This window comes from Mirounga leonina, unplaced genomic scaffold (assembly GCF_011800145.1).
Source record: "Mirounga leonina isolate KUSES-001 unplaced genomic scaffold, KU_Mleo_1.0 Mir_154, whole genome shotgun sequence".
Lineage (NCBI taxonomy): Eukaryota > Metazoa > Chordata > Mammalia > Carnivora > Phocidae > Mirounga > Mirounga leonina.
The window spans coordinates 36872875-36900209 of NW_023270389.1; the positions used below are offsets into that span (position 1 = coordinate 36872875).

At 39.2% G+C, this 27335-nt stretch overlaps 1 protein-coding gene across 2 annotated transcripts in view; it reads right to left on the bottom strand.

Annotated features, from left to right (window-relative positions):
* Positions 1-264: 264 nt before the first annotated feature.
* The window catches only part of INTS7 (integrator complex subunit 7), a 102512-nt gene continuing 75441 nt past the window's right edge, over positions 265-27335 (bottom strand). For both annotated transcript variants that reach the window (XM_035010496.1, XM_035010495.1), the window contains 7 exons: positions 24835-25029; positions 24222-24325; positions 23115-23183; positions 16668-16800; positions 6666-6764; positions 4952-5137; positions 265-1751 (listed from right to left, as the gene is read on the bottom strand). In XM_035010496.1, the coding sequence (XP_034866387.1) occupies positions 1467-1751; positions 4952-5137; positions 6666-6764; positions 16668-16800; positions 23115-23183; positions 24222-24325; positions 24835-25029 (1071 nt within the window). In that variant the 3' untranslated portion in view covers positions 265-1466. The remainder of the gene's footprint in view (positions 1752-4951; positions 5138-6665; positions 6765-16667; positions 16801-23114; positions 23184-24221; positions 24326-24834; positions 25030-27335) is intronic.

Consider the following 27335-nt stretch of genomic DNA (forward strand, 5'->3'; position numbering starts at 1 on the left):
CCGGGCTGCATTTAAAGGGATGGCATCCTCAGTGGACACTGTGGACTTACATGTTTTATGACAATGTTCTGGCCAATGGCAGCAGAGGGTGCTTTGCTGGGACAACAGCTCATGGAGCTATGCAATCTCAGAGGAATCTGAGTTGCCAATCACTTCTCACCACTGGAGGCGACATGACAAGGAAAAAGGAAAAACCAACTCATTTTTTTTTTCCCTTTGAGCTAATGCTGTCTTTAAAGAAAAAAAGAAAAGGCGAAACACAAGCAAAGAAAATGAGAGATTTATTTAAAAAGGAAGCTTCCAGGGAATGTGTCCTGCTTCATCTTAGGAGCTGCTTACAGCCCAACTGTCCATATCATCAACAACATCTGCAACCCTATGATCCCTGATGTTTAGAAAACCATGATCCCGAGCACTGAATTATCCCAAATGAAGAATGAACAGGTAAATTGCATCCAGTATACCGTGTTAAGACAAGAAAGTTTATTATTATAACAGTTTTCAACCAGTATTGAAATAGAAAAAAAGGGGTCTTCTGGCTAACCAGAAAACTTCTATTCCCTGAGCATCCCAACTAATTGAGGTTGTGTTATAAAGAGGCTGTTCTTTCTAGACAATCAAGTCTAGTATTACATAACTTGCCAAGAAGAAACCAAACCAATCAAAAGATCTGCCTTCCTAATTTAAAAAATTAAGATAGTACATGTGAGTGAGTTTTTTCGCTCTTAGAAATAATGTAAAAAGTCTATACTATAAACAAAACCATACACATACTAGAAAACACCAATGATTAATCTCCAATTTTTGTATGTATTTGTTACCTGTTTTTTTCAGGTCAATTAAATACTAAAACAATAAATTAAGATTGTGTTAGCATAGAAAAGATAGGTTAAGTAGCTGAAATAATATAGCACGGTGTTTCAATTCTGCTAGACTGCATGCTCTCAAAATCCAGAAAACTGGATTTCAGGGGACACACTGAAGTCAATCCCGGGGAGAACTTGGTTCCTCCTACCACAGGTCAATTTTGTACTAACCGGTCAGAATTTCCCAATGCCTGGCTCAGAATTATCTGTGCCAGGTAGCGAGTGATGTATTTTGGTGAACAGGGAGTCAAATCTATAAATGCAGTGATCCCAACACATGACTTTTCTTGAAAGCGAAAGAAAAGGCTCAGCAACATAAAAACAATAATAAAACAATGAAAATGTCAAACAGATGATAAAGGACTTGGTTTAAGAAGGAACAAGGATAAAAAATCTTGCTGGCTAGGAATGCAGTTATTTCTCAAATTAAATTTCTAAAGAAAAACAAACCCTTTTTTCCCCCAGAGTATTACATTATAGAAACCAATGAATAAATGGACTCCACATTCTAACTTTCATATCTGAATCCATATGAAAAATCAAATTATTTTTGCCCATTTGATCAATTCCTATAAAGCCAGGAGTGCATTCCTCATGTGGCTAAAACCGTGAGTAGGCATTTCGTTGTTGCTGTTGTAATGGTTGCTGGGCTTGCTGTTGCTGGAGGCGAATTTGCTGGGAATAAGGGTCTTCCAGGGATTTTACAAATATGGTAGTTCTGGGACCTGTCTTCCATACAATACCATTGGCGTCTTTCACTGAAGATTCTACTGTAATGTTGTGTGTTCCAAGGATAGCAAAGTTCAACAGAAATTGAGTACTGAAGTAATCATTATGAGGTTCAACCCTCTGCTCCATCTCATTGGTCATATTGTCAATGGGTATCTGGAATGAAAAAATTGTTAAATAACAATAGCTAACGTTTACGGAGTGCTTATTGGAGTAAGCACTTACTGGAGCTAGGCCCCATATGAAGTGCTTACTTAATCCCTGCAAACAACTAAGAGGTTTAGGTACTATTTTTACCCTTGACTTATAGATGAGGAAACTGAGGCAGAGAGTTTAAGTAATTTCTCCAAGGTCACATAGCTAAGGAGTGGCAGGCTAGGCAACCTAGGCAGGCTAACTCCAGAGCCTACACTCTTCACCATTAAGCCATCCTGCCTCCTCACTATCCCTGAGTAGAATGAGCTCCCAGAGCCTTTCTCAACCCCTTCATATGCTGGCCTTTCTTCCTTGTGAAGGAGCTCAGGACATGCCACCTCAAAATATGCTGCTTTGGCACATTATTTTAAGCTAAAGGCACCTGAGAAACAGCAGATGGAGGAAGGGCTCTCTGACCGCCGCATTTTTACCTAAAACAGGCCATAAAACCTCCCATGAGAAAGTGTTCTTCTCTGTACCAAGAAGAGGAGAACATCCTTATCACTAGAGACTGGGAGTCAATGCTGAAATGTACCTCTACAAATAAACTACAATAACCCCTATCTCCCACAGGTGCCCCCCACCCCCCTGGCCGCCTCTCTCCCAATCACTTCCCCAGTTTACTGCCCCTCGCCCTTGTTTTCTGTCTTCACAAATTTACCGTTTGTGTAAAAGTTATGTAAGCTTTTTGCTCTGGTCACTTCTTTGGGTTTCCATTGTCTTGTGAAGACTCCCGTGTATAGGTACAATTCTAACAAACCTGTATGCCTTTCTCATGTTAATAATATCAGTTTAATCTTAGGCCCAGCAGGAGACCCTAAGACAATGGAAGAGAAAATTTTCTTCTACTACACTCGCTTACCCGACCCCAACTCCAATTCCCATCTTTCTTTACTTTACTTTTCTTTACTCTGTGAGGAGATATTCTGAAGAAACACGGAGCAATTACCTGTTGCAGGAAGTTTAAAATCTAAGAGACTGAAAAAGAACCTAACACTAAATAAATACAAGTTAGGGTTCTTCCTCCTAACTTGTCTGATTTTATATTGCTTCAGTAATGCAACTGTTCCTCCCTCCTTTAACAAATTAACTTTAGAACTTGTACAGTGCTTACGTAATACTCAGTATCTTGTTCAGACTGGCAGCACAATATATTATAAAACACAGGTTTATGGGCTTGTTCACTTATTTAGCTAGACACCCATGTCTTTGTCCTTTGAAAAACAGAGTAACATCTGCTGGTACACCCTGACCTGTACCCAAGATGAAGTATGCCAAGAGAGACACTTATTCTGGAACGCATATAAAGGTAACCTTAATGACTATTTGGCCAGACTGCTCTAGGTTTATGTGTGTGTTTCTGTTGCCTAATCAATGATATAAATATGCCCTGAAACTCTGACTAAATGAGCATATCTTGACGTCAGTTTTCCAGAGACATTTACCTGTAATGTCGATGAAATGAAGTCACTGACCAATTCGAGATCTTAGGATTATTTATAGGCTCCATTCTGTTTGTTTGCACAACTTCTGTAGGGTTTTTATGTCCCTAAAGAATATGCCTACCAAACACGAACTTCCTTAAAAGGACTAGAGATAGGCCTAAGCAACCTGATCACTCTGAACGGATGATGCATTTCAAGTTGAAAACTCACCGCAAGTAACATTACAAATCTTACTACATGACTTATTATATCGGCTTCCTGACTTTAAGCAATGCCTCGAGAGGTAAGTTAATAAGCAGAAGCCTGGTTTGAATGTTTGTTTTTTTAACACTAGAAATCATTATATACAAGGAACAAAGAGAATTACTGTTCTTTCAAACTCTAAACGAGGACACAGCTGCTGCTGACGGGGGTAGGTTAGCTATGTCAATTCTCACTACGACCTAAGGATTGCCCAAACGTAACAGTTGTACTACATCTAAATACAGTAAATGATTTTGTCATCATTCATCAAATATTTGCTACACAGGGCTACATAAGGCACCACAGTCTGTGTTGTAGGAATCAAAGAGAGCAAGAGAATGAAGCCTGAGCCTTATCAGGGTGGGAAAAGAAGGGATAGAAAGTTACCAAAGACAAGAAATAAAAATGGCTTAAACCACACCTTCTCCCTAAAAACCACCAAAGAGAATAAAATGTTCTCTTTTTATATCTTTACGGAATATTAATTCCTTTCCTTACTTTGGAGCTCAGTTCAAGTATGGCCACAATAAACCTGGACATAACCAATTTTGGGCATTTGAACAACTCTGTTCATACAACTGTGTACTTGCTCCCTTGTTCTATTTTCTGTGAATAAGCCACCAAGGAACTGGAAAGAGATGTCTCAAGAAAGGAACGTTCTGCATTTGGAATACTGGTATTCCATGGTATTTAGCACCTTGGCCTTGGCTAACAAAGCAAGCACGATTTTTGGTTACCTACCTCATAATTTCTCAAAGCAGCAAATTCCTAGGGTTACATCCATAAGGGAAGATTTTACTTTATCTGACCATTGTCTGTCAATGTTGTCTACCCTTTTTTCTTTAGAAAATGCTAATATCTACTTAAAATAGAGAAAAATAATTAGATGTGTGCTTTTGGGGGGCAAGGGGGATAGGGAGGCACTTATTCCCCACTCGTGATGTTTCCCTCCAGGTAGAGGGACTTTTCATGAGATAAACAAAACTGGTCTCCGGGGAGGAGGTGAATTCTACTGACCGCTAAGTTTTTGGGTAAGAACTGAGCATGGGGAGCTAAGACCTTCTCTTTCCCTTCTTTGGACATCAGGATGCTCCTTCCTGCCATCGATTTTATAGGGGCAGGCTCTTGTGTGCACAGGCTGAGGCTGGGTGGGAAAATTCAATTCAGAGGTACAAGGCTAGGAAGTCCTTGTTGCCAGGCACCTGAGCTAGGTGTCCCCATCGCTAAACAGTGAGGCTCATATTTTGATCTCTGTCTGCCTGGATGCTTTCTCTATCAACTGGTTCAGGCAGAGAAAAGAGAGGTTATTATTTATCAGCCCCCTCAAACCCCAATAGGTGCTTTTAACTTATGTCTGTATCTCTTCCCATGGGAGGTGTAACTGCAATCTGCTTAACCATGAAAATCACTGGAAAACTTCTATGAATGAGCTGATAAAATCCATATCACAACTCTGCCTCTTTTTTAAATTACCTTGTAGTCTTGTCCGGATTTACTCTGTAGTGTGGAAGAAACATTCAGACAGACGGACTGAATTTTGCGAAAGAGTCCTGGCTTAGATCCGTGTTGAACCACTCCCTCTACCTTTAGTGCCAGCTGCTGGTTATTCTGGACAGCGATGGGCTCGGCAGGGTTCCGGGGCGATGGCGACAGAGCAAGCTGGAATACCAACATTAAGACGAATGCTCACAAGCAAGAACAAGCTTTCTTCCAACAAACATGTTTGTGCTGATTGTTGTCTATAGGTTACAACGTTACACAGCTAATGACCTGACTGCTGGGACACCCAGACAAATGCACCTTTAAAGTCAAGGGGTCCCTCTCCCTAATGCCTCTTTAAATACCACTGTGTTTTATGCCTCAAATCCCAGTTCTGTGTGAGGGTAACTGAGGATCAGAAAACAGCGAAGGCCCTAGTCTTCCTCATTTCTGTAGGGGGGCATTTCTTTGACAATGAACCAATTCCAGCAGGGAAATGCACTATGTAAATTTTCATGTCTAGCTGCTGTCTATGTAATTTGGTCTTATGTAATTTTAAATAGACTAAATTCAAGGGCAAGTGAACTTAAAATTCTAGAATTACATATATGATCAAGTCACAGTGGTATAAAGTCAATTTCCACAAATGAACCAAATAACTTTTTTTTAATGTTTTATTTATTTATTCATGAGAGTCAGAGAGAGAGAAAGAGAGAGGCAGAGGCAGAGGGAGAAGCAGGCTCCCCGCCTAGCAGGGAGCCCGATGCGGGACTCGATCCCAGGACCCCGGGATCATGACCTGAGCCAAAGGCAGACGCTTAACCATCTGAGCCACCCAGGCGCCCCCAAATAACATTTTTAACCTCTCATTAGAGTAGTTTTTATTTAAGAACATATTAAAAATCCCAAATACCCTTAAATTACAGAAAGCCCAAATTCTGCTAAATGAAAAGATGGAAGACGTGTGTCTTTTTGATGATGCTAAGCATTGCATCAATCAACCCTGCACACATCCTACCTTAAGACATCTTATCTGAGATAATCAATTTTTCTTGTGATTCAGGTCATTTTGAAATGGAATGCTCTGTTATTTACAATCAAAAGCATTCAAATGGATATGAAAAAGTGCACTGAAGACATTTACTGACAGAGGGATAATCTAGGAAATCTCTTGGAGGTGAGTTTTCCACCTTTTCCAACAATTCTATTCTTTGAATCAAAAATAGCTTTTGAATTTGGAGAGCTCAAATATTTTAAAATATTAGCTCTTCTCACTGGCCAACTCCTCAAAACTTGATATTCACAGACAAAAGCACTCTGGAGGTAGGACTGGTAATGTCTTACCAGACCTGATTTACTCTAAATGGGGTCTGAAAAGCCTGATCAGACGCGAACTCAGCTCAAGATCCTTCTAGAGGACTTATGATGAAAACCTCTCAAGTTATTCTTGGAGACAAGGGACAGAGCTCCAGGTACCCAAGTGCCTGTCGCACTGCACCTGGCACTGACAAATAAGAAGGGAAAGGGCTTAACTCCCAAATCCCATTACCTTTACAAAACCACTTGATAAAGGGAGAAAAAACTTACAACTAAAGGGTGTATCAAAACCAAAGGTAAGACCCTGAAGCAGAGCTATATCCCATGTATTCCAGAAGATAACTGGGTGTTTAATTTGTATTAACCTTCATATTTTGCTATAGAGTATTACCTTGATGCTGGTAGATTGCAGTTTCTGGAAAAAATATCTCTGAAACGAAAGAGGAACTTTCAGCAAGGAAATGATGGCATTGCAGAGGCATGCTGTATGCTGGGAGGGAAAAAAGAAACTAAGTCATATAAAAATAAATTTCCAAATTTCATCAACAAATGGTACTTTCGGAAAGAAGCTTAAAAAGTACAAATGGTCGTAAGATTATTGCAAAGGTACATACCAGTCAGTAAACAGGCATAACACCCAAATATTTGCCAAATCATTCAGGTCAAGGATTACAACTGCAGATTTTTATTTTATTTTAAAGAATATTTAATAAAATAAAAAGTAAATCTAGAAGAAAATCCTCAAGCCCAAATAATGCACAAATTTTGCATTTCTGTAGCATCAGAGCTATGAGATATATTATTATATCATTAGTTTAGATACTACAATATAGTTACTCTCATATGGTAAAGTAGGATCAAGACTATATGATAAAGAAGGGGAGGAGCAAGATGGCGGAGGAGTAGGAGACCTAAATTTCGTCTGGTCCCAGGAATTCAGCTGGATAGGGATCAAACCATTCTGAACACCTATGAACTCAACAGGAGATCGAAGAAAAGAAGAGCAACAACTCTCTGAACAGAAAAGCGACCACTTTCTGGAAGGTAGGACGTGCGGAGAAGTGAATCCGAGGTGATATTCGGGAGGATAGATGGTGGGGAGGGGGCCTCTGTTGGCCGCTTCTGGCAAGTGATAGAGCCGCGGAGCACAAAATCAGAACTTTTAGAAGTCTGCTCCGCTGAGGGACGTCACTCCAGTGGCTAAGCGGGGGGTGGAACCCTTACAGGACAGTGTGGTCTCATGACCCTCAGGGTCACAGAAAGACCGGGGGTGCCTGAGTGCGGCAGAGCTCCCAGGTATCGGAACGGGGAAGCCAGCTGCAGAGACGGAGCCGAGGTGCGGGCTCTCAGCTCAGGGTTGCCATAAACCGTGATCCACGGCACAGTCGGGCCACTGCTCCTCCAGCAGGGACCCAACAAGCGGCAGATCCGCGGAGACTCCCCTTCCTCCCCCAGGAGGAGCGGTGCGGGAGCGCACCGCAGGGATCTGCTGGGTTTGGAGACTCCGCACGGGGTCGGGTGCCAGAGGTAGAAACACTCGGTCACAGGCTGGGGGAGCACGGAGTGCGGCCGGAGACCGGGGAGATGGGAGTGACTGCTTTTCTCTGGGGGCTCACTGAGGAGCAGGGCCCTGAGTTCTCGGCTCCTCTGGGGCGGAGACTGGGAGGCCACCATTTTCACTCTCGGCCTCCAAAGCTGTACGGAAAGCTTGCAGGGAACAAAAGCTCCTGAGAGCAAACCAGAGCAGATTACTTAGCCTGGACCCGGCAAGGGTGGGGAAATTCCGCCTCCGGCAAAGACATTTGGGAACTGCGGCAACAGGCCCCTCCCCCAGAAGATCAGTGAGAACAGCCAGCCAAGACCAAGTTTACCGATCAATGAGAACGGCAGAACTCCAGCGCGTGGGGAATATTGCACATAGAATTCATGGCTTTTCCCCCATGATTCTTTAGTCTTTCAAAGTTAATTTTTTAGATTTTCTTTATTTTTTTATTTTTCTATGTTTTTTAGTTGAATTTTTCTTCTTCCCTTTTCAACCAACATCTTATCAATTCCTTTTTTAAAATCTTTTTTAATTTTCATTTTTACACTCATTTTATCCCTTCATTGTATTTAGCCTTATTTTTTGTATATATATATAAGTTGTTCATTCTTTAAAAATTTGGGAGGCAATTTCTTCTAAGAGACCAAAATACATCCAAAATCTAGAGTGTGGCTCTGTTCTATTCACCAGCCTGATCATATTATTATTATTTTTATTTCCTTCTTTTCCCCCAGTTTCGGGTCTCTTCTGATTTGTTTAGTGTTTTTCTGGGGTCGTTGTTACCCTGTTAGCATTTTGTTCTCTCATTCATGTATTCTCCTCTGGAGAAAATGACAAGATGGAAAAAATCACCTTAACTTTAAAAAGAACAAGAAACAGTACTGACTGCCAGGGACCTAATCAATACAGACATTAGTAAGATGTCGGAACTAGAGTTCAGAATGATGATTTTAAAGATACTAGCTGGGCTTGAAAAAAGCATAGAAGATACTAGAGAATCCCTTTCTGGAGAAATAAAAGAACTAAAATCTAACCACATCGAAATCAAAACCCCTATTAATGAGGGGCAATCAAAAATGGAGGCTCTAACTGCTAGGATAAATGAGGCAGAAGAGAGAATTAGAGATATAGAAGACCAAATGATGGAGAATAAAGAAGATGAGAAAAAGAGATAAACAACTACTGGATCACAAGGGGAAAATTTGAGAGATAAGTGATACCATAAAGTGAAACAACATTAGAATAATTGGGATCCCAGAAGAAGAAGAAAGAGAGAGAGGGGCAGAAGGTATATGGGAGCAAATTATAGCAGACAACTAACCTAATTTGGGGAAGGAAACAGGCATCAAAATCCAGGAGGCACAGAGAATCCCCTTCAAAATCAATAAAAATAGGTCCACACCCAAACATCTAACAGTAAAACTGACAAGTCTCAGAAACAAAGAGAAAATCCTGAAAGCAGCTCAGGACAAGAGGTCTGTAACCTACAATGCTAGAAACATTAGACTGGCAGCAGACCTATCCACAGAGACCTGGCAGGCCAGAAAGGATGGCATGATATATTTAGAGCAGTAAACGAGAAAAATATGCAGCCAAGAGTACTATATCCAGCTAGGCTGTCATTGAAAATAGAAGGAGAGAGAAAAAGCTTCCAGGACAAACAAAAACTAAAAGAATTTGCAAACACCAAACCAGCCCTATAAGAAATATTGAAAGGGGTCCTCTAAGCAAAGAAAGAGCCTGAAAGTAACACAGACCAGAAAGGAACAGAGACAATATACAGTAACAGTCACCTTACAGGCAATACAGTGGCACTAAATTCATATCTTTCAATAGTTACCCTGAATGTAAATGGACTAAATGCCCCAATCAAAAGACATAGGGTATCAGACTAGATAAAAAAAACAAGACCCATCAATACGCTGTCTGCAAGAGACTCATTTTAGACACAAAGACACCTCCAGATTTAAATGAGGGGGTGGAAAACCATTTATCATGCTAATGGACATCAAAAGAAAGCTGGGGTGGCAATCCTTATGTCAGACAAATTAGATTTTAAACCAAAGACTATAATAAGAGATGAGGAAGGACACTACATCATACTTAAAGGGAATATCCAACAAGAAGATCTAGCAATTGTAAATATTTATGCCCCTAATATGGGAGCAGCCAATTGTATAAGCCAATTAATAACAAAATCAAAGAAACACATTGACAACAATACAATAATAGTAGGGGACTTTAACACTCCCCTCATTGAAATGGACAGATCATCTAAGCAAAAGATCAATAAGGAAATAAAGGCTTTAAATGACACACTGGACCACATGGACTTCACAGATCTATTCAGAACATTCCATCCCAAAGCAACAGAATACACATTCTTCTCTAGTGCACATGGAACATTCTCCAGAATAGATCACATCCTGGGTCACAAATCAGGTCTCAACTGGTACCAAAAGATTGGGATCATTCCCTGCATATTTTTGGACCACAATGCTTGGAAACTACAACTCAATCACAAGAGGAAAGTCGGAAAGAGCTCAAATACATGAAGGCTAAATAAAGAGCATCCTGCTAAAGAATGAATGGGTCAACCAGGAAATTAAAGAAGAATTAAAAAAATTCATGGAAACAAATGAAAATGAAAACACAACTGTTCAAAATCTTTGGGATACAGCAAAGGCGGTGCTAAGAGGAAAGTATATAGCAATACAAGCCTTTCTCAAGAAACAAGAAAGGTCTCAAATACACAACCTAACCCTACACCTAAAGAAGCTGGACAAAGAACAGCCAATAAAGTCTAAACCCAGCAGGAGAAGAGAAATAATAAAGATCAGAACAGAAATCAATGAAACAGAAACCAAAAGAACAGTAGAACAGATAACGAAACTAGGAGCTGGTTCTTTGAAAGAATTAGTAAGATTGATAAACCCCTGGCCAGACTTATCAAAAAGAAAAGAGAAAGGACCCAAATAAATAAAATCATGAATGAAAGGGGAGAGATCACAACCAACACCAAAGAAATACAAACAATTATAAGTACATATTATAAGCAACTATATGCCAGCAAATTAGATAATCTGGAAGAAATGGATGCATTCCTAGAGATGTATCAACTACCAAAACTGAACCAGGAAGAAATAGAAAACCTGAACAGACCTATAGCCACTAAGGAAACTGAAGCAGTTATCTATCAAAAATCTCCCAAGAAACAAGAGCCCAGGGCCAGATGGCTTCCCAGGGGAATTCTACCAAACATTTAAGGAAGAATTAATACCTATTCTTCTGAAGCTGTTCCAAAAAACATAAATGGAAGGAAAACTTCCAAACTCATTTGATGAGGCCAGCATTACCTTGATCCCAAAACCAGACAAAGACCTCATCAAAAAGGAGAACTACAGACCAATATCCCTGATGAACATGGATGCCAAAATTCTCATCAAAATACTAGCCAATAGGATCCAACGGTACATTAAAAGGATTATTCACCACGACCAAGTGGGATTTATCCCTGGGCTGCTAGGTTGGTTCAACATCCACAAATCGATCACTGTGATACAATACATTAATAAAAGAAAGAACAAGAACCATCTGATCCTCTCAATAGATGCAGAAAAAGCATTTGACAAAGTACAGCATCCTTTCTTGATTAAAACTCTTCAGAGTATAGGGATAGAGGGTACATAACTCAATATCATAAAAGCCATCTATGAAAAACCCACAGCGAGTATCACACTCAATGGGGAAAAACTGAGAGCTATCCCACTAAGGTCAGGAACACGGCAGGGATGTCCACTATCACCACTGCTATTCAACATAGTATTAGAAGTCCTAGCCACAGCAGACAACAAAAAGAAATAAAAGGCATCCAAATCGGCAAAGAAGACATCAAACTCTCACTCTTTGCAGATGATATGATACTTTATGTGAAAAACCCCAAAGACTCCACCCCAAAACTGCTAGAACTCAGAAAGGAATTCAGTATAGTGGCAGGATATAAAGTCAATGCACAGAAATCAGTTGCATTTCTATACACCAACAACAAGACAGAAGAAAGAGAAATTAAGGAGTCGATCCCATTTACAATTGCATCCAAAACCATAAGATACCTAGGAATAAATCTAACCAAAGAGGCAAAGAATCTGTACTCAGAAAACTATAGAATACTCATGAAAGAAATTGAGGAAGACACAAAGAAATGGAAAAACGTTCTATGCTCATGGACTGAAAGAACAAATATTGTGGAAAATATCTATTCTACTTACAGCAATCTACACATTTAATGCATTCCTATCAAAATATCATCAACTTTTTTCAAAGAAATGGAACAAATAATCCTAAAATTTGTATGGAACCAGAAAAGACCCCGAATAGCCACAGAAATGTGAAAAAGAAAAGCAAAGCCGGCGGCATCACAATTCCGGACTTCAAGCTCTATTACAAAGCTGTCATCATCAAGACAGTATGGTACTGGCACAAAAACAGACACACAGATCAATGGAACAGAACAGAGAGCCCAGAAATGGACCCTCAACTCTATGGTCAACTAATCTTCGACAAAGCAGGAAAGAATGTCCAATGGAACAAAGACAGTCTCTTCAACAAATGGTGTTGGGAAAATTGGACAGCCACAGGCAGAAGAATGAAACTGGACCATTTCCTTACACCACACACAAAAATAGACTCAAAATGGAAGAAAGACCTAAATGTGAGACAGAAGCCCATCAAAATCCTAAAGGAGAACACAGGCAGCAACCTCTTCGACCTCAGCCGCAGCAACTTCTTCCTAGAAACATCGCCAAAGGCAAGGGAAGCAAGGGCAAAAATGAACTATTCGGACTTTGTCAAGATAAAAAGTTTTTGCTCAGCAAAGGAAACAGTCAAAAAAACCAAAAGACAACCGACAGAATGGGAGACGGTATTTTCAAATGACGTATCAGGTAAAGGCCTAGTATCCAAAATCTATAAAGAACTTATCAAACTCAACACCTAAAGAACAAATAATCCAATCAAGAAATAGGCAGAAGACACGAAGAGACATTTCTGCAAAGAAGATATCCAAATGGCCAAGAGACACATGAAAAAATGCTCAACATCACTTGGCACCAGGGAAATACAAATCAAAACCTCAATGAGATATCACCTCACACCAGTGAGAATGGCTAAAATGAACAAGTCAGGAAACGACAAATGTTGGCGAGGATGCGGAGAAAGGGGAACCCTCCTACACTGTTGGTGGGAATGCAAGCTGGTGCAGCCACTCTGGAAAACAGTATGGAGGTTCCTCAAAAAGTTGAAAATAGAGCTACCCTATGATAGATAGAAAATAGAGCTACCCTCTACTACTGGGTATTTACCCCAAAGATACAAATGTAGTGATCTGAAGGGGCACATGCACCCCAGTGCTTTATAGCAGCAATGTCCACAATAGCTAAACTATATTGAAAGAGCTTGGACGTCCATCAACAGATGAATGGATAAAGAAGATGTGGTATATGTATATATATATATATATATATATATATATATATATATACACACACACACACAATGGAATATTATTCAGCCATCAAAAAAATGAAATCTTGCCATTTGCAACGACGTTGATGAAATTAGATGGTATTATGCTAAGTGAAATAAGTCAATCAGAGAAAGATAAGTATCATATGATCTCACTGATATGAGGATTTTGTGAAATAAGACAGAGGATCATAGGGGAAGGGAGGGAAAAATGAAACAAGATGAAACCAGAGAGGGAGACAAACCATTAAGAGACTCTTAATCTCAGGAAACAAACTGAGGGTTACTGGAGGGGAGGCAGGTAGAAGGGATGGGGTGGCTGGATGATGGACACTGGGGAGGGTATGTGCTATGGTGAGTGCTGTGAATTGTGTAAGACTGATGAATCACAGACCTGTACCCCTGAAACAAAAAATATATTATGTTAATAAAAAAATGAACAAAAAACAAACATACAAGCATATTTGATTTAAAAAGAAAAGAATGTATGATAAAGAAGCCAGCACAGTATACTGATGTCCAAGGCTTAATACCAAATCCCATGGGGAGCCTCACTGCCTTGTTCTTCCATCCCATGTCCATAGGGTGACTTCCCTGTTCTTGTGGCCATGGGTCCCTAGAGAGTGAGCAATGGTGAAAACTTACTGGAGTTAAGATTAAGAATGACTATATAGTTCAACTCTACAGAATTCTGAAATTTTAGTAAGAGTACCTTATTTCAAAAATCCATTTCACAAATTAAACTGAGTTTTGAAACTCCCAGAATAGCTGCAGATGAGAGTCACTTCAGTGAATCTTTGAGGGTTAGTAAAAGGAGTCATAGGCCAGAATTTAAGAGTTCTAAGATATTATAAACATTTATTTATTTAAAACCACTTTATTGAGGTATGACTGACATACAAAAAGCTGTATATATTTAATGTATCCAACTTGATGAGTTTGGAGATGAGTATACAACCTGTGACACCATCAAAGATATTGTAAAGGTCACCCAGGCTAATCCTCAATTTTGCTGATGATGCTGGTCACCCAGACAGGTAACAAAACAAGCTAGAACTAGAACCTAGGTTTCCTGACTCTTAGTTCAAGGATTTGTTCTATTTCACAACGATTCACCAACTTAATAGAAAAAAAGCTACAGCACCATCAGAACACTTGTAACTTTGGGTGACCCAGAACTATTCCTGTTGGTCTACCCTCCCCTCCTCAGTCTACTTGCCCATCAGTGGCCCCAAAGCGCATCAGGGTGAAAACTACTCTACTCTGCTGGCTGCCCTTCTAAGCTCCTGATTCCAAGCAGGGTGCCACCTCGTTGCCTATGTTGTAAACAGTTTTAAACAGTTGGGCATTAAGGCTACACACCAGAAGAATCCACTCCTCACTGGTTTCAGGGTGTTGAACATTTCGTGCCCAATAGACCCATAATACAAATGGCAGGACTATTACTTGAGAAAACCACAACATAGATTCCAACACGTTGGGTCTCTTTCTTCAGGTTTAACTGCTAACACAACATTATTTATCTTCCCGCAACAAGGAACCTGGGAAGCATTTGCAGGGATGTCCTACTGGTAATGGAAGTCTGATGCCAAGAGTATTTGAGGAGAGACACCTCTTTAAAGGATGGACTAAAGTGGACACCAAGTGACCTCAGGCTGTTCCCCAGCAAAAAGGCACCAATCTCGGTTTTAAAAGAACGGATGCAGATTTTACAATTTCCTCCAGGGACAGTGTGGACCGCCTCTGAGGCCACCGGCGCCTGGGGCACACCTCCACAGGTACGTTAGTAGCAGATTACCATCACAGGAAGAGTCTAGAGACATGAAGTCACATATTATGGTTAATGAACCAGCAGGAGGACTAGCAGAGCACCAGCACTCTTCTTTGTTGAATCCGGGACTTTCTAACCTTTGTATTTAATTTAATCTATGTCTTGCAGAGATGTGCATATTTCCTTCAAAGATAATCTTTACACTGTCCCTTAGCAACCAAATCTCAGTGTCAAACCATTCCCCCCATCAATTCAGTTCAGCAAATAAATATTGACAATCATATATGGAAAGCAGTATGTCCAGGAAAGTTCCTGTCCTGAAATCTAATCTAACTCTTCCACAACGCATCTTGCCAATTTCTTCTTAAACACTTGATAAAAGGTGAGAGTACAGTGAGAAGAGTGGGAGCCACAAGAGAGCTGCAGGGGATAGATATCAGCATCTAATGGGCGGGCAGGGCAAGGGCAACTCTCCAAGGTGTAAGTTCACAGACGGGGTCTTATGGACTGAATGTCTTTATTCTCCAAACTCCTATTTTGAAGCCCTAGCCCCAGTGTGTTGGTAACTGGAGGTGAGGCCTTTGGGACGTTATTAGGTTTGGATGAAAAAATGAGGATGGGGCCCTATGATGGGATTAGTGTCCTTATTAGAAAAAAAGTGATCAGAGCTCCCTTTCTCTCCCCGGTGTGAGAACACCATGAGAAGGGGGCCGTCTGGAAGCCAGCCAGAAGGTCCTCACCAGGAACCAACTGGCTGCCACCTTGATCCTGGCCTTTCCAACCCCCACAACTAGGATTAAGAAGTGTCTGTTGTTTAAGCCACCCAGTCTAGAGGGATTTTGGTATAGGAGCCTGAGCTGACTAAGACACTGGGGAATGGCCAGACAGGAAGGAGAAACTCTGGGTGTGTGTTAGTCTGTTATGTGGGGGAAAAGACTGAAGAAAGAGCAAGAGCTCAACACTCCCAAAGATCGCAGAGATTTAGCAGGCTAAGGGGAAGCAGTGCACTAAGGATGTCAGTGGCATCCCCTGGCAGGTAGACGATGAGCCCAGTTCTTTCTGTTTCCATTGGCCAGTGGTTCTCAAGCCCAGTGGCAGGACAGAATCACCTGGGAGCCTGGAAAAAGACTAATGCTTGGCCCTCAACTGCAGAGATTCCAAGTTAACTGGTCTAGAGTGCGGCCTGGGTATTGATGCATTTTTTAAAAAGCTCCCAAAGTGATTCTAATGTATAGCCAGGGTTGAGAACTATTGCAACTTCGGTTGAATTATTAAAAAGGAAAAAAAAAAGAAGTTTTATTTGCGCTCTGGGGGAGCAGATTCGACACATTAATTATGCAGCAGCCACAGAGGTGCCAAGCGCTGCCATGGATTAGCTCATTTCATCCTCACAGCAATGCTGCAAGGCAGGTATGACAGTAACCCTGTTATAAAACAGGCATGGAGAAAACTGGCAGAGAGGTGAATTTACTGAAGTCACAAGGTTAGGAAGTGCCCGAGTTGGATAAAAACCCACTTCCGTGTAATAAAAACTCAATGAACCAAATGCCACTTGCCATGTAAGAAACAGGGGTATATTTCCGATTGAGTGAGTCCACTTCTTCCAAGACGCGATTGTATACAGACATCATTCTCCGCTCATATTCACTGTCAGCGTGGGCAGCTCCAGTAGATCCAGATTCCTGGAAACTGAGGTCAAATCAGCAACAATTAATCACCCAAAATAGTTACCATCTTAATGTCTAAATGTGTCAGGCACTTTCTACATGTTCTCATTTATTTTGTAAAATAACAAAGTAGGCACTGCTATTTCCATTTTACAGATGAGCCAACTGAGGCTTAGAGAGGTTAACTGACTTGCCTTCAGTCACATAACTAGTAAGTAACAAGCCCTAAATTTAAACCCAGACCTGACTTCAAATTATGTAAGGCTAATCACTTTGGTTGTTAGGTAGTAGAAAAATGTTTAACTGTTGCCTCTGCCATGAGGTGAAGGAGACCCAAGACATTTGAAAAGGTAACCAAGTAGTATAAAGCCAGCAGGTTAAGTGCCACATAACCAGTGAAGATATATAAATAAAAGATCAGAATGTGGAGGGAGTGGGGAATGCCACAGAAGAGATGGTTCCTGAACAAACCACTGGGCAAGCAGGATGGACAAGATGTGGAGAGATGGAAGTGTGGTGGGCATTCAGGGCTGCAGAAATGGCATGAAACTAAAGCATGGACAGGGAAGGTGTGGGAATTCAGGGGAGAGCTAGCACACAGAGCATGCTGGGAAAGTTTTACCTAGATTTCCTCTTTCTTCCTCTACTGCCTCACACCCAAAAAGTATTTCTGAAAGTATCTCTAAGTGAGAAAAGAAAGCAAACCTTTTTTTTTTTTTAAAGATTTTATTTATTTATTTGACAGAGACAGAGATAGTGAGAGCAGGAACACAAGCAGCGGGAGTGGGAGAGGGAGAGCAGGCTTCCCGCCGAGGAGGGAGCCCGATGTGGGACTCGATCCCAGGACCCTGGGATCATGACCTGAGCCGAAGGCAGACGCTTAACGACTGAGCCACCGCAAATCTTTTGTATTCTAACTAAACTTCAACGGGATTACTTGAAAATGCAATATAGGTAATTTAGCCACACTGGGCATAAAACTGTTCTTATTCTTCCCTTATTACCCTTTTAACACCTGTGTGTTAAAAGGCACCACTAAGGCACTTCACTTAGGTACTTTATATGGGTTATTCCCTTTAACCATTACAGCCACTCTAGGAGACAGGCATCATTATTTACTTGTAGTTCATGCATATGCGGTTCAGGGAGATGAAATTCCATGCACATATTTCTACAGCTAGGAGTGAACGATAAAGGATTCATCATGTTCATATCTGCCTGGCTCCAAAGCTTTGTTCCCTGCTCTGTACTGTATTCCCTGCTCCGTACTGTACCTTAAGTTCCAATAAGACAAGAACTGAACCTCATTTGTATGACTCTAAGAAAAACTCTACACACAAATAAAGCATAAAGAAATTAAAGTCTTTTATATCTGCTACTAAGAGGGTCTAAATTCAGGATACACTGCTTTACCTACAAAAGCATTCATTTACTTAAAAAATACACTTCATTGAGATATAAGTTACAAAAGCACAGAAATACACCTATTCGAAATACCCCTTTCTAGTCAATTCCCACTTCTGACCCAAGGCGACCACAGGTGTGCTTTCAATCACTATAAATAGGATGTTTCCTGTTATTTCATATAAACAGAGTCCTAAAATATGTACTATTTTGTGTCTGGTTTCCTTCACAGCATGTTTTTGAGAGTCATTCATGTATTTTGCATAGATCAATAGGTCATTCATCTTTACTGCTGAGTAGTACTCCATTGTATGGATGTATGAGTTTAGCCATTCGCCTGTTGAGTGGCATTTGGATCTTTACAGTTTTTGTTATTACAAACAAAGCTGCAATGAAATTTTACATACAAGTCTGTGTGGAAATATGTTTTCATTTCTTATGGGTAAGTAAGTAGGAGTAGAAATGGTCATATGGTTGCTGCCAACAAGTTTCCCAAAGTGGCTGAACTGAATCATTTTGTATTCCCCAAATGGTAGGAATTCAAGCTCCTTCATATCCTAATCCTGGATATTGAAGGTCTTTTTAATTTTAGCCATTTTAGTGGGTGTTAGTAGATATCTCATTGCGATTTTAATTTGCATTTCTCTGATGCTTAATGATGTTAAGTGTTTTTTGCTTATTAGACATTAGCACACCTCCTTTTTTGAAACATCTTTTCAAATCTGTCAATTTGTAAAAACTGTGTTATCTTGAGTTGTGTGTTCTTAATATCCTGAATACAAGTCCTCTGATAGAATCTCCCTGTGACCTGTCTTTTCATTTTCTTAATGGCATCTTTCATACAGCAGAAATTTAAAAATTTAAGTTCAATTTAGCAAATTCTTCTCTTATGGTAACTGCTATCTGTATCCTAAGAAATCTCTGCTGATCTCTAGGTCATGAAGACTTTCTCCAATGTAGTCTTCTAGAAAGTTTAGAGTTTTACCTTTTACATTTTGGTCTGTGATATATTCGGAATTAATTTTTCTGTATGGTGTGAAGCAAGGTCAAGATTCTTTTTTTTTTTTTTCCCTCCCTATATAGATAACTAGCTATCCTAGCGCCACTCATTGAAAAAACTATCCTTTCCCTATTGAATTATCTTGGCACCTTTGTCAAAAATCAAATGATCACATATGTGAGTGGTCTCTCCATATTTTGGGCTCTCCATTCTACCATCAAGCCAATACTGCATTGTCTTAATCACTACAGCTATATAGTAAGACTTGAAATGTTTGTTAAGTCCTCTACTTTAGCTTTTCTCCTTTATTCTGCAATATGGCAAATTACACTGTTTGATCTTCTATTGTTAACCTGGTATTCCTGGGATAAAACCTACTTGGTCTTGATGTATTATCTTTTGTATATTGCTGGATTCAATTTCTACATGTTTTGTTAAAATGATTTTTATACCTGTGTTCATGAAGATCTGTTGTTATTCCCTTATTATGGCTTTTAATAGCTATAGGATTTGGATTGGTACTCTTACTTGATTTCTGATATTAGTAATTCGTGTTCCTTTACTGCTCAGACTAGCTAGTATTAACAGTTTTATTGATCTTTTCAAAGAACCAGCTTTGGGTTTCACTGATTTTCTCAACTATTTATTTCTAACTCACTGATCAGTGCTTATATTTTTGTTACTTCTTTCCTTTAAATTATTTTGAGTTAATTTGCTTTCTTTTTCTAGCTTCAGATAAGGCAGAAATTTAGATCACTGATTTTAAACTTTTTTATATTACATAAAAACATCTAAAGCTATCAATTTCCCTCTAAGCTCTGCTTTAGCTGCATCCCACAAGTTTTGATAGGTGGTTTTCTCATTTTCATTGTTTAACATATTTCCTAATTTCCCTTCTGATTTTTTGACCAACTGGGTTATTCAGAAGTCTTATTTAATTTCTAAATATGTGGGGATTTTCTAGAGATCATTTTTGTTAGTCCATTCTAATTTGTCAGATAACATATTCCATATGATTTCAATGCTTTAAAATTTGAGATTTGCTTTCTAGCCTAGCATATGGTTTATCTCATTAAATGTTCCAAATGCACTTGAAAAGAACACGTATGCTGCTGTTGGTACATACAGGTCAATTAGATCAAAATGACTGGTGGTGGTGTTAAAGTCTTCTATATCCTAAGAAATTTTCCAACAAGTTGTTCCATCAGTTACTCAGAGGGAATTGTTGAGAACTTTGTAATTGTGGATTTATTTCTCTTTCAGTTCTTTTTTTTCCTTCGGTTTTTGCTTGATATATTTGGAAGATCTGTTACTTTGTACATAAATATTTAGAATTATGTCTTCTTGACTCTTCTGGTGTTTCTTCTGAATGCTCTCAGTGTTCAATAAGGTCTCTCCATTTGGCTAGTTGGAATGCAAACATTTCTCAGACATGTGTGAGCTCTGGGAATTGTTCAGCTTATAGCTTCCTGGTAATTACTCTTTCCCTAGTAGTTTTTTGCCTGGCCTTGTGGAGTTTCACTTTACGTATGTGTAGCTTAGCACTCAGCCAAAGATTCACAGCCTGTGAAATTTCTGGAGCTCTTTCCCTGGAAAGCTTCTTCCTCTCTCTTATATTCTGTCCTGCAAATTCTAGCTTCTTCTGGTTCCCTGAACTCTGATCCCTATCTCTTCACCATGTTCTGCTTTGGTTATTCCTCCCTGAGAGGCAGTCTAAAAAGTGCCTTCAGGGAGAGGAAAGTAAAGACTCTTGTAGTGTTTACCTTATTTATGTCCCTCCTCTGAGGGATTACATTCCTGAGTTTCCCAGCATGTGAAAACAGTGAACTTACATGTTTTAGCTGTTTGTAATAAAAGGAAAAGCCCAGTCTTACTCTGTTACCGTCGGAAACTGTTCCCTTATGGTTTAGGCAGTAAAATAAAGATTAAGTGCAAAGGAATCATGACAGAGCAAATAAAAAGCTAAGAGTAGAAAAATGCCATGGACAACCATCTCAAAATATTTCTTCTTGATAATTCTAAAAAGGTGGGATGAGGCAGACAATCACATTCATAATTAAGAGACATTTACCCTGTCCTAATCCATATTTATTGTTACTGGCTCAGGCACTATGTTAGGTGCCAGAGATAATAAGACAAGGTCTCTTCTCCCCAAAAAGCTCCTAGGCTACGAAAAAGATAGACAGATTAGTGAAATATTAACATTATGCCTCACTCTTGAGGTTTTTTTGCTGCTAGTCTTTTTTTATTTGGAAGGTGCAGAATATAAAATCAAGAGCAGAAGTTTTAGAAGGACTCCACTCTTTGCAGTTGTATACTATTGAGAATGAAACCCAAAGAACCCTCCTTCAAGGTGCAAACTTTCTTTTCCAATTTTTCCCTGCTATGGAGGGCAGAGGCTAGGGGAATAGGTTTGGAGGATGAGAGGGGAAGAAGAGGAGTGAAAAAAAGTGGTAGGAAGGACAGAGAGTAGAGAATAGCATGTGTCAGCTGGCTGGATAACTCCCTTCACCCCATCCCTGCTGACAATGCACCCAATCTGTTAAAAAGTCAATCAAGAAAAACACTTATACTTATTATGCCAATCAACAGTACAATGATATCTGGGTGCTAAGAAGTAAAATGAGTGTGGCACAGTAAGAAACAGTGTGATCCTCAAAGCAACAATTAATTGGCAAAGACTCTATAAAGTACATGGAGGTTTAAGAACATTTTGAAACTTAAAAGGAATTTTTTTTTTCAAATAAGCCCTGCAAGTCTGAAGAGAAAATGAACACTGATGAAAACAGGATAAAAGGAAAAATAAGCGAATATTATATTAAAATGGATTGGATAAGTGGCGACAAAGATAGCCAAGTGGCTTAGTCTGAAAGTAGGCAGAACTTTAAAACATAAGCAAGGATCTTGCTATTGTCCTGAAAAGAAATGGTGAGTCAATGCTGTAGGGTAGAGAAATTTCACTCTGTTTGTTGATTAATACTCTCTTTGAGAAAGCTGACCTTGGAATCATAGGCCTTATTAATTGGAAATTACAGACAGTTGAAAATGCACATTCCAAAACAGAATACCGTAACGGGAAAAAAAACAGTGGATCATTCTTTAATAAAACATTTTGAATAGTTAATGGGAGAGGAGAAAAGAATATTAATAAAGCAAAAACAAATGTATTTTTGTTTAAGAAACCAAATAAAAAATTCAAGCTTAATTATTAAACCAATTTTTCATACCAAAATTTATAGTATACAAGAAGAAAATATTCAAATTCAAAGAATTTCTTCCTAGTTATTTTTCCAAGTCAATGTTTTAAAAATAGGAGGCAGTGGGGCACCTGGGAGGCTCAGTTAGTTAAGTGTCCTACTCTTTTTTTTTTTTTTTTTTAAAGATTTTATTTATTTATTTGACAGAGAGAGAGATAGCGAGAGCAGGGACACAAGCAGGGGGAGTGGGTGAGGGAGAAGCAGGCTTCCCGCCGAGCAGGGAGCCCGATGTGGGACTCGATCCCAGGACCCTGGGATCATGACCTGAGCTGAAGGCAGACGCTTAACGACTGAGCCACCCAGGCGCCCAAGCGTCCTACTCTTGATTTCAGCTCAGGTCATGATCTCAGAGTCCTGAGATCGAGCCCCGCCTCAGCTCTGCACTTGGTGGGGAGTCTGCTTGAGATTCTCTCTCTCCCTCTCCCCTCTAAAATAAATAAGTCTTAAAAAAAAAAAAAAAGGCAGAAGTAAATAAACAATGGAGTCAGAAAAAGCAAGTTTTGTCACTAGGTGTGTGAACTCAGGCAAATACTAACAAAGTCCTTCTTCTCTGTTTGTTCTTCCATAATACCTCTTCCAAAACACATGTAACACCTCTTCCAAAACACATGTTGTGATGATTAGGTAAGACGACACTGGAAAATGTACCTTAATGTAAACTATTATTAGAAATACCTTGCTGATTCTGGATCCAAAATCAGGGCTTCTATTGCATGAGATATCAGTAAACAGCTCTGCTGCTGTCTGGATTAATGTTAAGGTTTTACATGAAAATAGAGAAATCCATGTAGACTTTGTATTACCTGAATATCAAGTCAAGATGAGGATTATATTTTTAGTTAAGGTAACCATATGTTATCAAATCAAGTGGTTTAAGATTTCATTTTTTTTTTTCCCCTTTTAAGGGATATATGTTGTTTATAATAGTGATTCTTAAATTCTGCTCCAGGAATAGTACTTCAGAGGCTGCCTAATGTGGGAAGGGGGAACCAAACAGCAGGCTCTGTGATTCAATCACAGAAACTGTTCTCTTCTGCTTAGATGTAGGAGTTTCGGTGATAAAAGTTAAAAGCAACACCAAAAATGGTCTGTAGTTACTCCAGAGGTTCTGAAGCTGGGGCTCAAGGGATCTGGTAACCCTCCTGGGACTATGAAAATCTGCCGGGTGTGTGCATAAATGCATTTTGTAGAGGAAAGCGTCCATAGCATTCATAGGTTTTATTTAGAAAACCAAAATGCTAAGCACTACTGATTTATAGGTCCCACAACTTAAAAACAATATATCTCTTCCTTCCTTTCAAAAAGGATTTGAGGCTGCTAATTAAATATGGAGAACTCAAAGAGAACTTAGGGAACCAAAGTGATGACTAAAACTACAGATCACTAATAAAGGTGATGGGAACCAGGGTTTACACCATGAAGAAGACAGAGGTAACACAAGAAGAAAATGGTTTTCTGATGGGAAAATGTGTTGCCTTCTCCACTGTAGCTCAAGTGAACACAAAGTATGCAACACTGGTGGGACCTGGGTTTTGGATGCTCTTCCTAGTGGTGGAGAAAGACCACCACTGAGTCACTACTTTTTTTTTTTTAAGCCTCGTTGAAGTTAAAAAGTAAAATTATATTGCTCACACTAGATTTCAAAAGAGAAGTTATTAATCATAATAAATTTGTAGGCTAATCTAAATATACATATTTTTAGTTAAGCATATCTAAAGCATTTACTCTACGTTTAAAAGAATACTTCCAAAGAACAAGAAATACTGAAGCAGCTTAGGATACAGTTCCACATTCCTCAATGTTGCGGAATCAGCATCAAAAGATGCCTGATAAAGATCCCCATATCGGGAAGCAAGGCTTCGGAATTCTTCCATGGACTGTTTCATCTAAAAAGAAGGAGAAGGATCAATTACAAGGAAGATGCTATCATTATTGTATAATGATATACCACAAAAACCAAAACATAAAAAAACCTATCCTCAATCAAATCCAAAAAGTAGTTCAACCCTTTTCATTTCCATTCCATTCATGCTTATAAACCTTGTTAAATAAAATGAACAAAGATGGTAAATGAAATTCTAAATGTTTACACAATTACAATAATACATATGACATGCAGAAACAAAAAAGCATTGCTTTGTTAGCTTCAAGTTCCACTAAAACAATTAATACAGTTATAAATATGTAGAATCTAGTGAGACATCATCAGTCACTTTGTCATTCTAATAAAACATCAGCCTATTTTTGGCAAGACAGATGAGTTAAGCATTTGATGGTTAATGCCCATTAGTCAAACAGCTGATTTTTAAATTTCAGAATTTTTCATCTCACAACTAACCTCAAAAACCTCTAAAGTGTAAATAAAAACTGCACTGAAAATCAAGTGAAGACACACCTGATTGGAGATGCGACCACACCTCTGAAGGTCATTCCCTAAGGTCATGGCAATTGTTGTGGCAATTGCAGGTGGGGGGCTTGTCTTGAGGCTATTACAAGTACAGATAAGTTGAGAGAAGGCTTGTAGAAGGTCAATCCTGAGTTTTACAAATTCACACTGAAAACTTAAAGGATTCAGTGGTGTACTGGCAGCCTGGGGGAAAAAAAAAGATACATATAAGACAAAAGTAAATATAATAGCCAGATGGTGCCACACAAAGTATTTGTCACCGTCTGTGCAAAAGAACAGTAGTTCTAACACTGATGGATAAACACCTACGTTATAAGAGGAACAACGTGGTTTTAAAAAGAAAAACTTACTAGCATCAGCTGTGAAAAACTGTATGTTCCATCAACATTCAGGTTCCTTACTCCCTACATTCACGAAGACCCCACAGCATGTGGGTTGGCTAGATTATCACCAGTAAGATATCATTTGAGGGACACTTCAAGGACATGATCATTCTTCCAAAACCCCCCTCCATCATCACCTTCCTACCTTTCTAACCTGAAATTCTCATCACTGGAATCATTGACAGGATTTTTTAAAGTTGGGAGGGGGGAGGAAAGAAAGATAAGGACAGGAGAAATATGATCCTCGACAGTCACTGTTAAAAAAGCATGTTGCCTCATGGCTGTATCTTTCCACTGTGAGCCCAGATTAATTTTAAGAAGAATTTCTGAGCAGACACGTTAGACCGCACGGAGAGGCTACCAAGGAAGAACAGGTTATAACACACAAATAAGTTTCAATGAGGAAGAGAGGCATCAGGGCTGAGTCTTGGATACCAAAGAGTAGCAGTAGCTAGGTAGATGGGACAAGGAATTTAAGTCAAGCCAGTGTGGGCAGAGAATTAGGACCACCTTTAACTATTCAACAACTACTCTGGCAGAGAACCTAGCATGGTGCTTTCAACAAAAGGCATACCAAAAATTTGCTAAACTAACAATAAATGGAAGCATAGTGAAAATAATTTTCCTCTCTGACATGACTAGCTTAAAACAGGCTGATGCCCTTTGTTCCTTAGATACTACTTCCACTGTAGCCAGAGAGCAAGGCATTTGACTTTGGGTTTCTAGAAGTCAGTTACCACAGTACCATTTGGCCAAGTATCACATACTGACCTTAGTGTACTTCTCTCTACTTTTAAGTGTCAAATGGTTAAGTTCTGTTATTTGGTAGCATTCATATTTTACTCTATGAAATAATTAGCCACTCCCTATATCCTTTATAAAGAACATACATCTGCTCTTGTATCCTTCTCAAATGGCAAGGCCCTTGATGATATATATAAGCTACATATAAAAGAGAACTATATAAGCTAGAGGTAGTAACTGTACTCAATATATTGAATTCTGTGGTTTTCACACTTTTGGGATGCCTGTTCTAATCATGAAACAGCACAGACTAGGAGATTAAAGAGAACATTTTAATTGCTTTTAATTCCTTAGAGATTTAATTTGCTCTTATAAGAAGGTAGATTCCCCCCTCCTCTGCCTCGTAAGCTGCTACCTGCTATTTTTAATTTACTGCTTGTCAGTAACTCTTGTCAGGGATACAAGTAGGTGTATATGATACTGTTCTATAAATACAGTACAGACCATCTGACCAGACAAAAATCCTGGCCATCTTGTCCTAACATGCATTACAAAACTGAAAGAGAAGTAAGATGTAGTTATAATGAGGGAGATATACTGCAACTCTGGATTTATTTTTATTTTATTGATGATAGAAGGTGGAAACTCTGAAAGTGACTATGCATCTTGGATTGTGTTAATGCTGAAGGAAAGCAATGCTAGATATAGTACACATGTTCAAAAGAACATGGAAAAGATAGATTTGTCCTAGAGGCCAAAGACTTTAAAAGGTAATATCATCTGTAAAAGAAAATGTAAAAGAAATAAAATCTAGATTATAACAGTATGAATAATGCCAATGGGAAATAAAAAGGATATTATTTTCTTTTCTTTGTATTGAAGCTAAAGCTTAAACACAGGTTGGGAATCTAAGGTTAGCAGGTAAAGTAAAAATTGTATGTAATTAATATTACCCTTGAAACTTCCTCAGGGAGGAATTATTTTCAATGAATTCAACACAGGCAGGTGAAGGAACAATAAACTCAGAGCTTTCCCTAATGCTCACTCTGGGGTATCAGCTAATTGAGAAGAATTCTTCCCACTATTTGGATTGCTATTTTGCTTTCCCATTATTTAAATGACTAATTTTATCCTTCCTTCCATTTTTTCTCATTCCTTCTTTCTTTCTTTTCCCCTAAACATATAAAGTTAAATCTTTTTTTCTAAAGATTTATTTATTTATTATTTAAGAGAGAGCACACATGTGTGTGCAAGCGGGGGGGGGGGGCAGACAGAGAGGGAGGGAGAGAATCTCAAGTAGACACCCACCAAGTGCAGAGCCTGATGCAGGGCTTGATATGGGGCTCATGACCTTGAGATCAC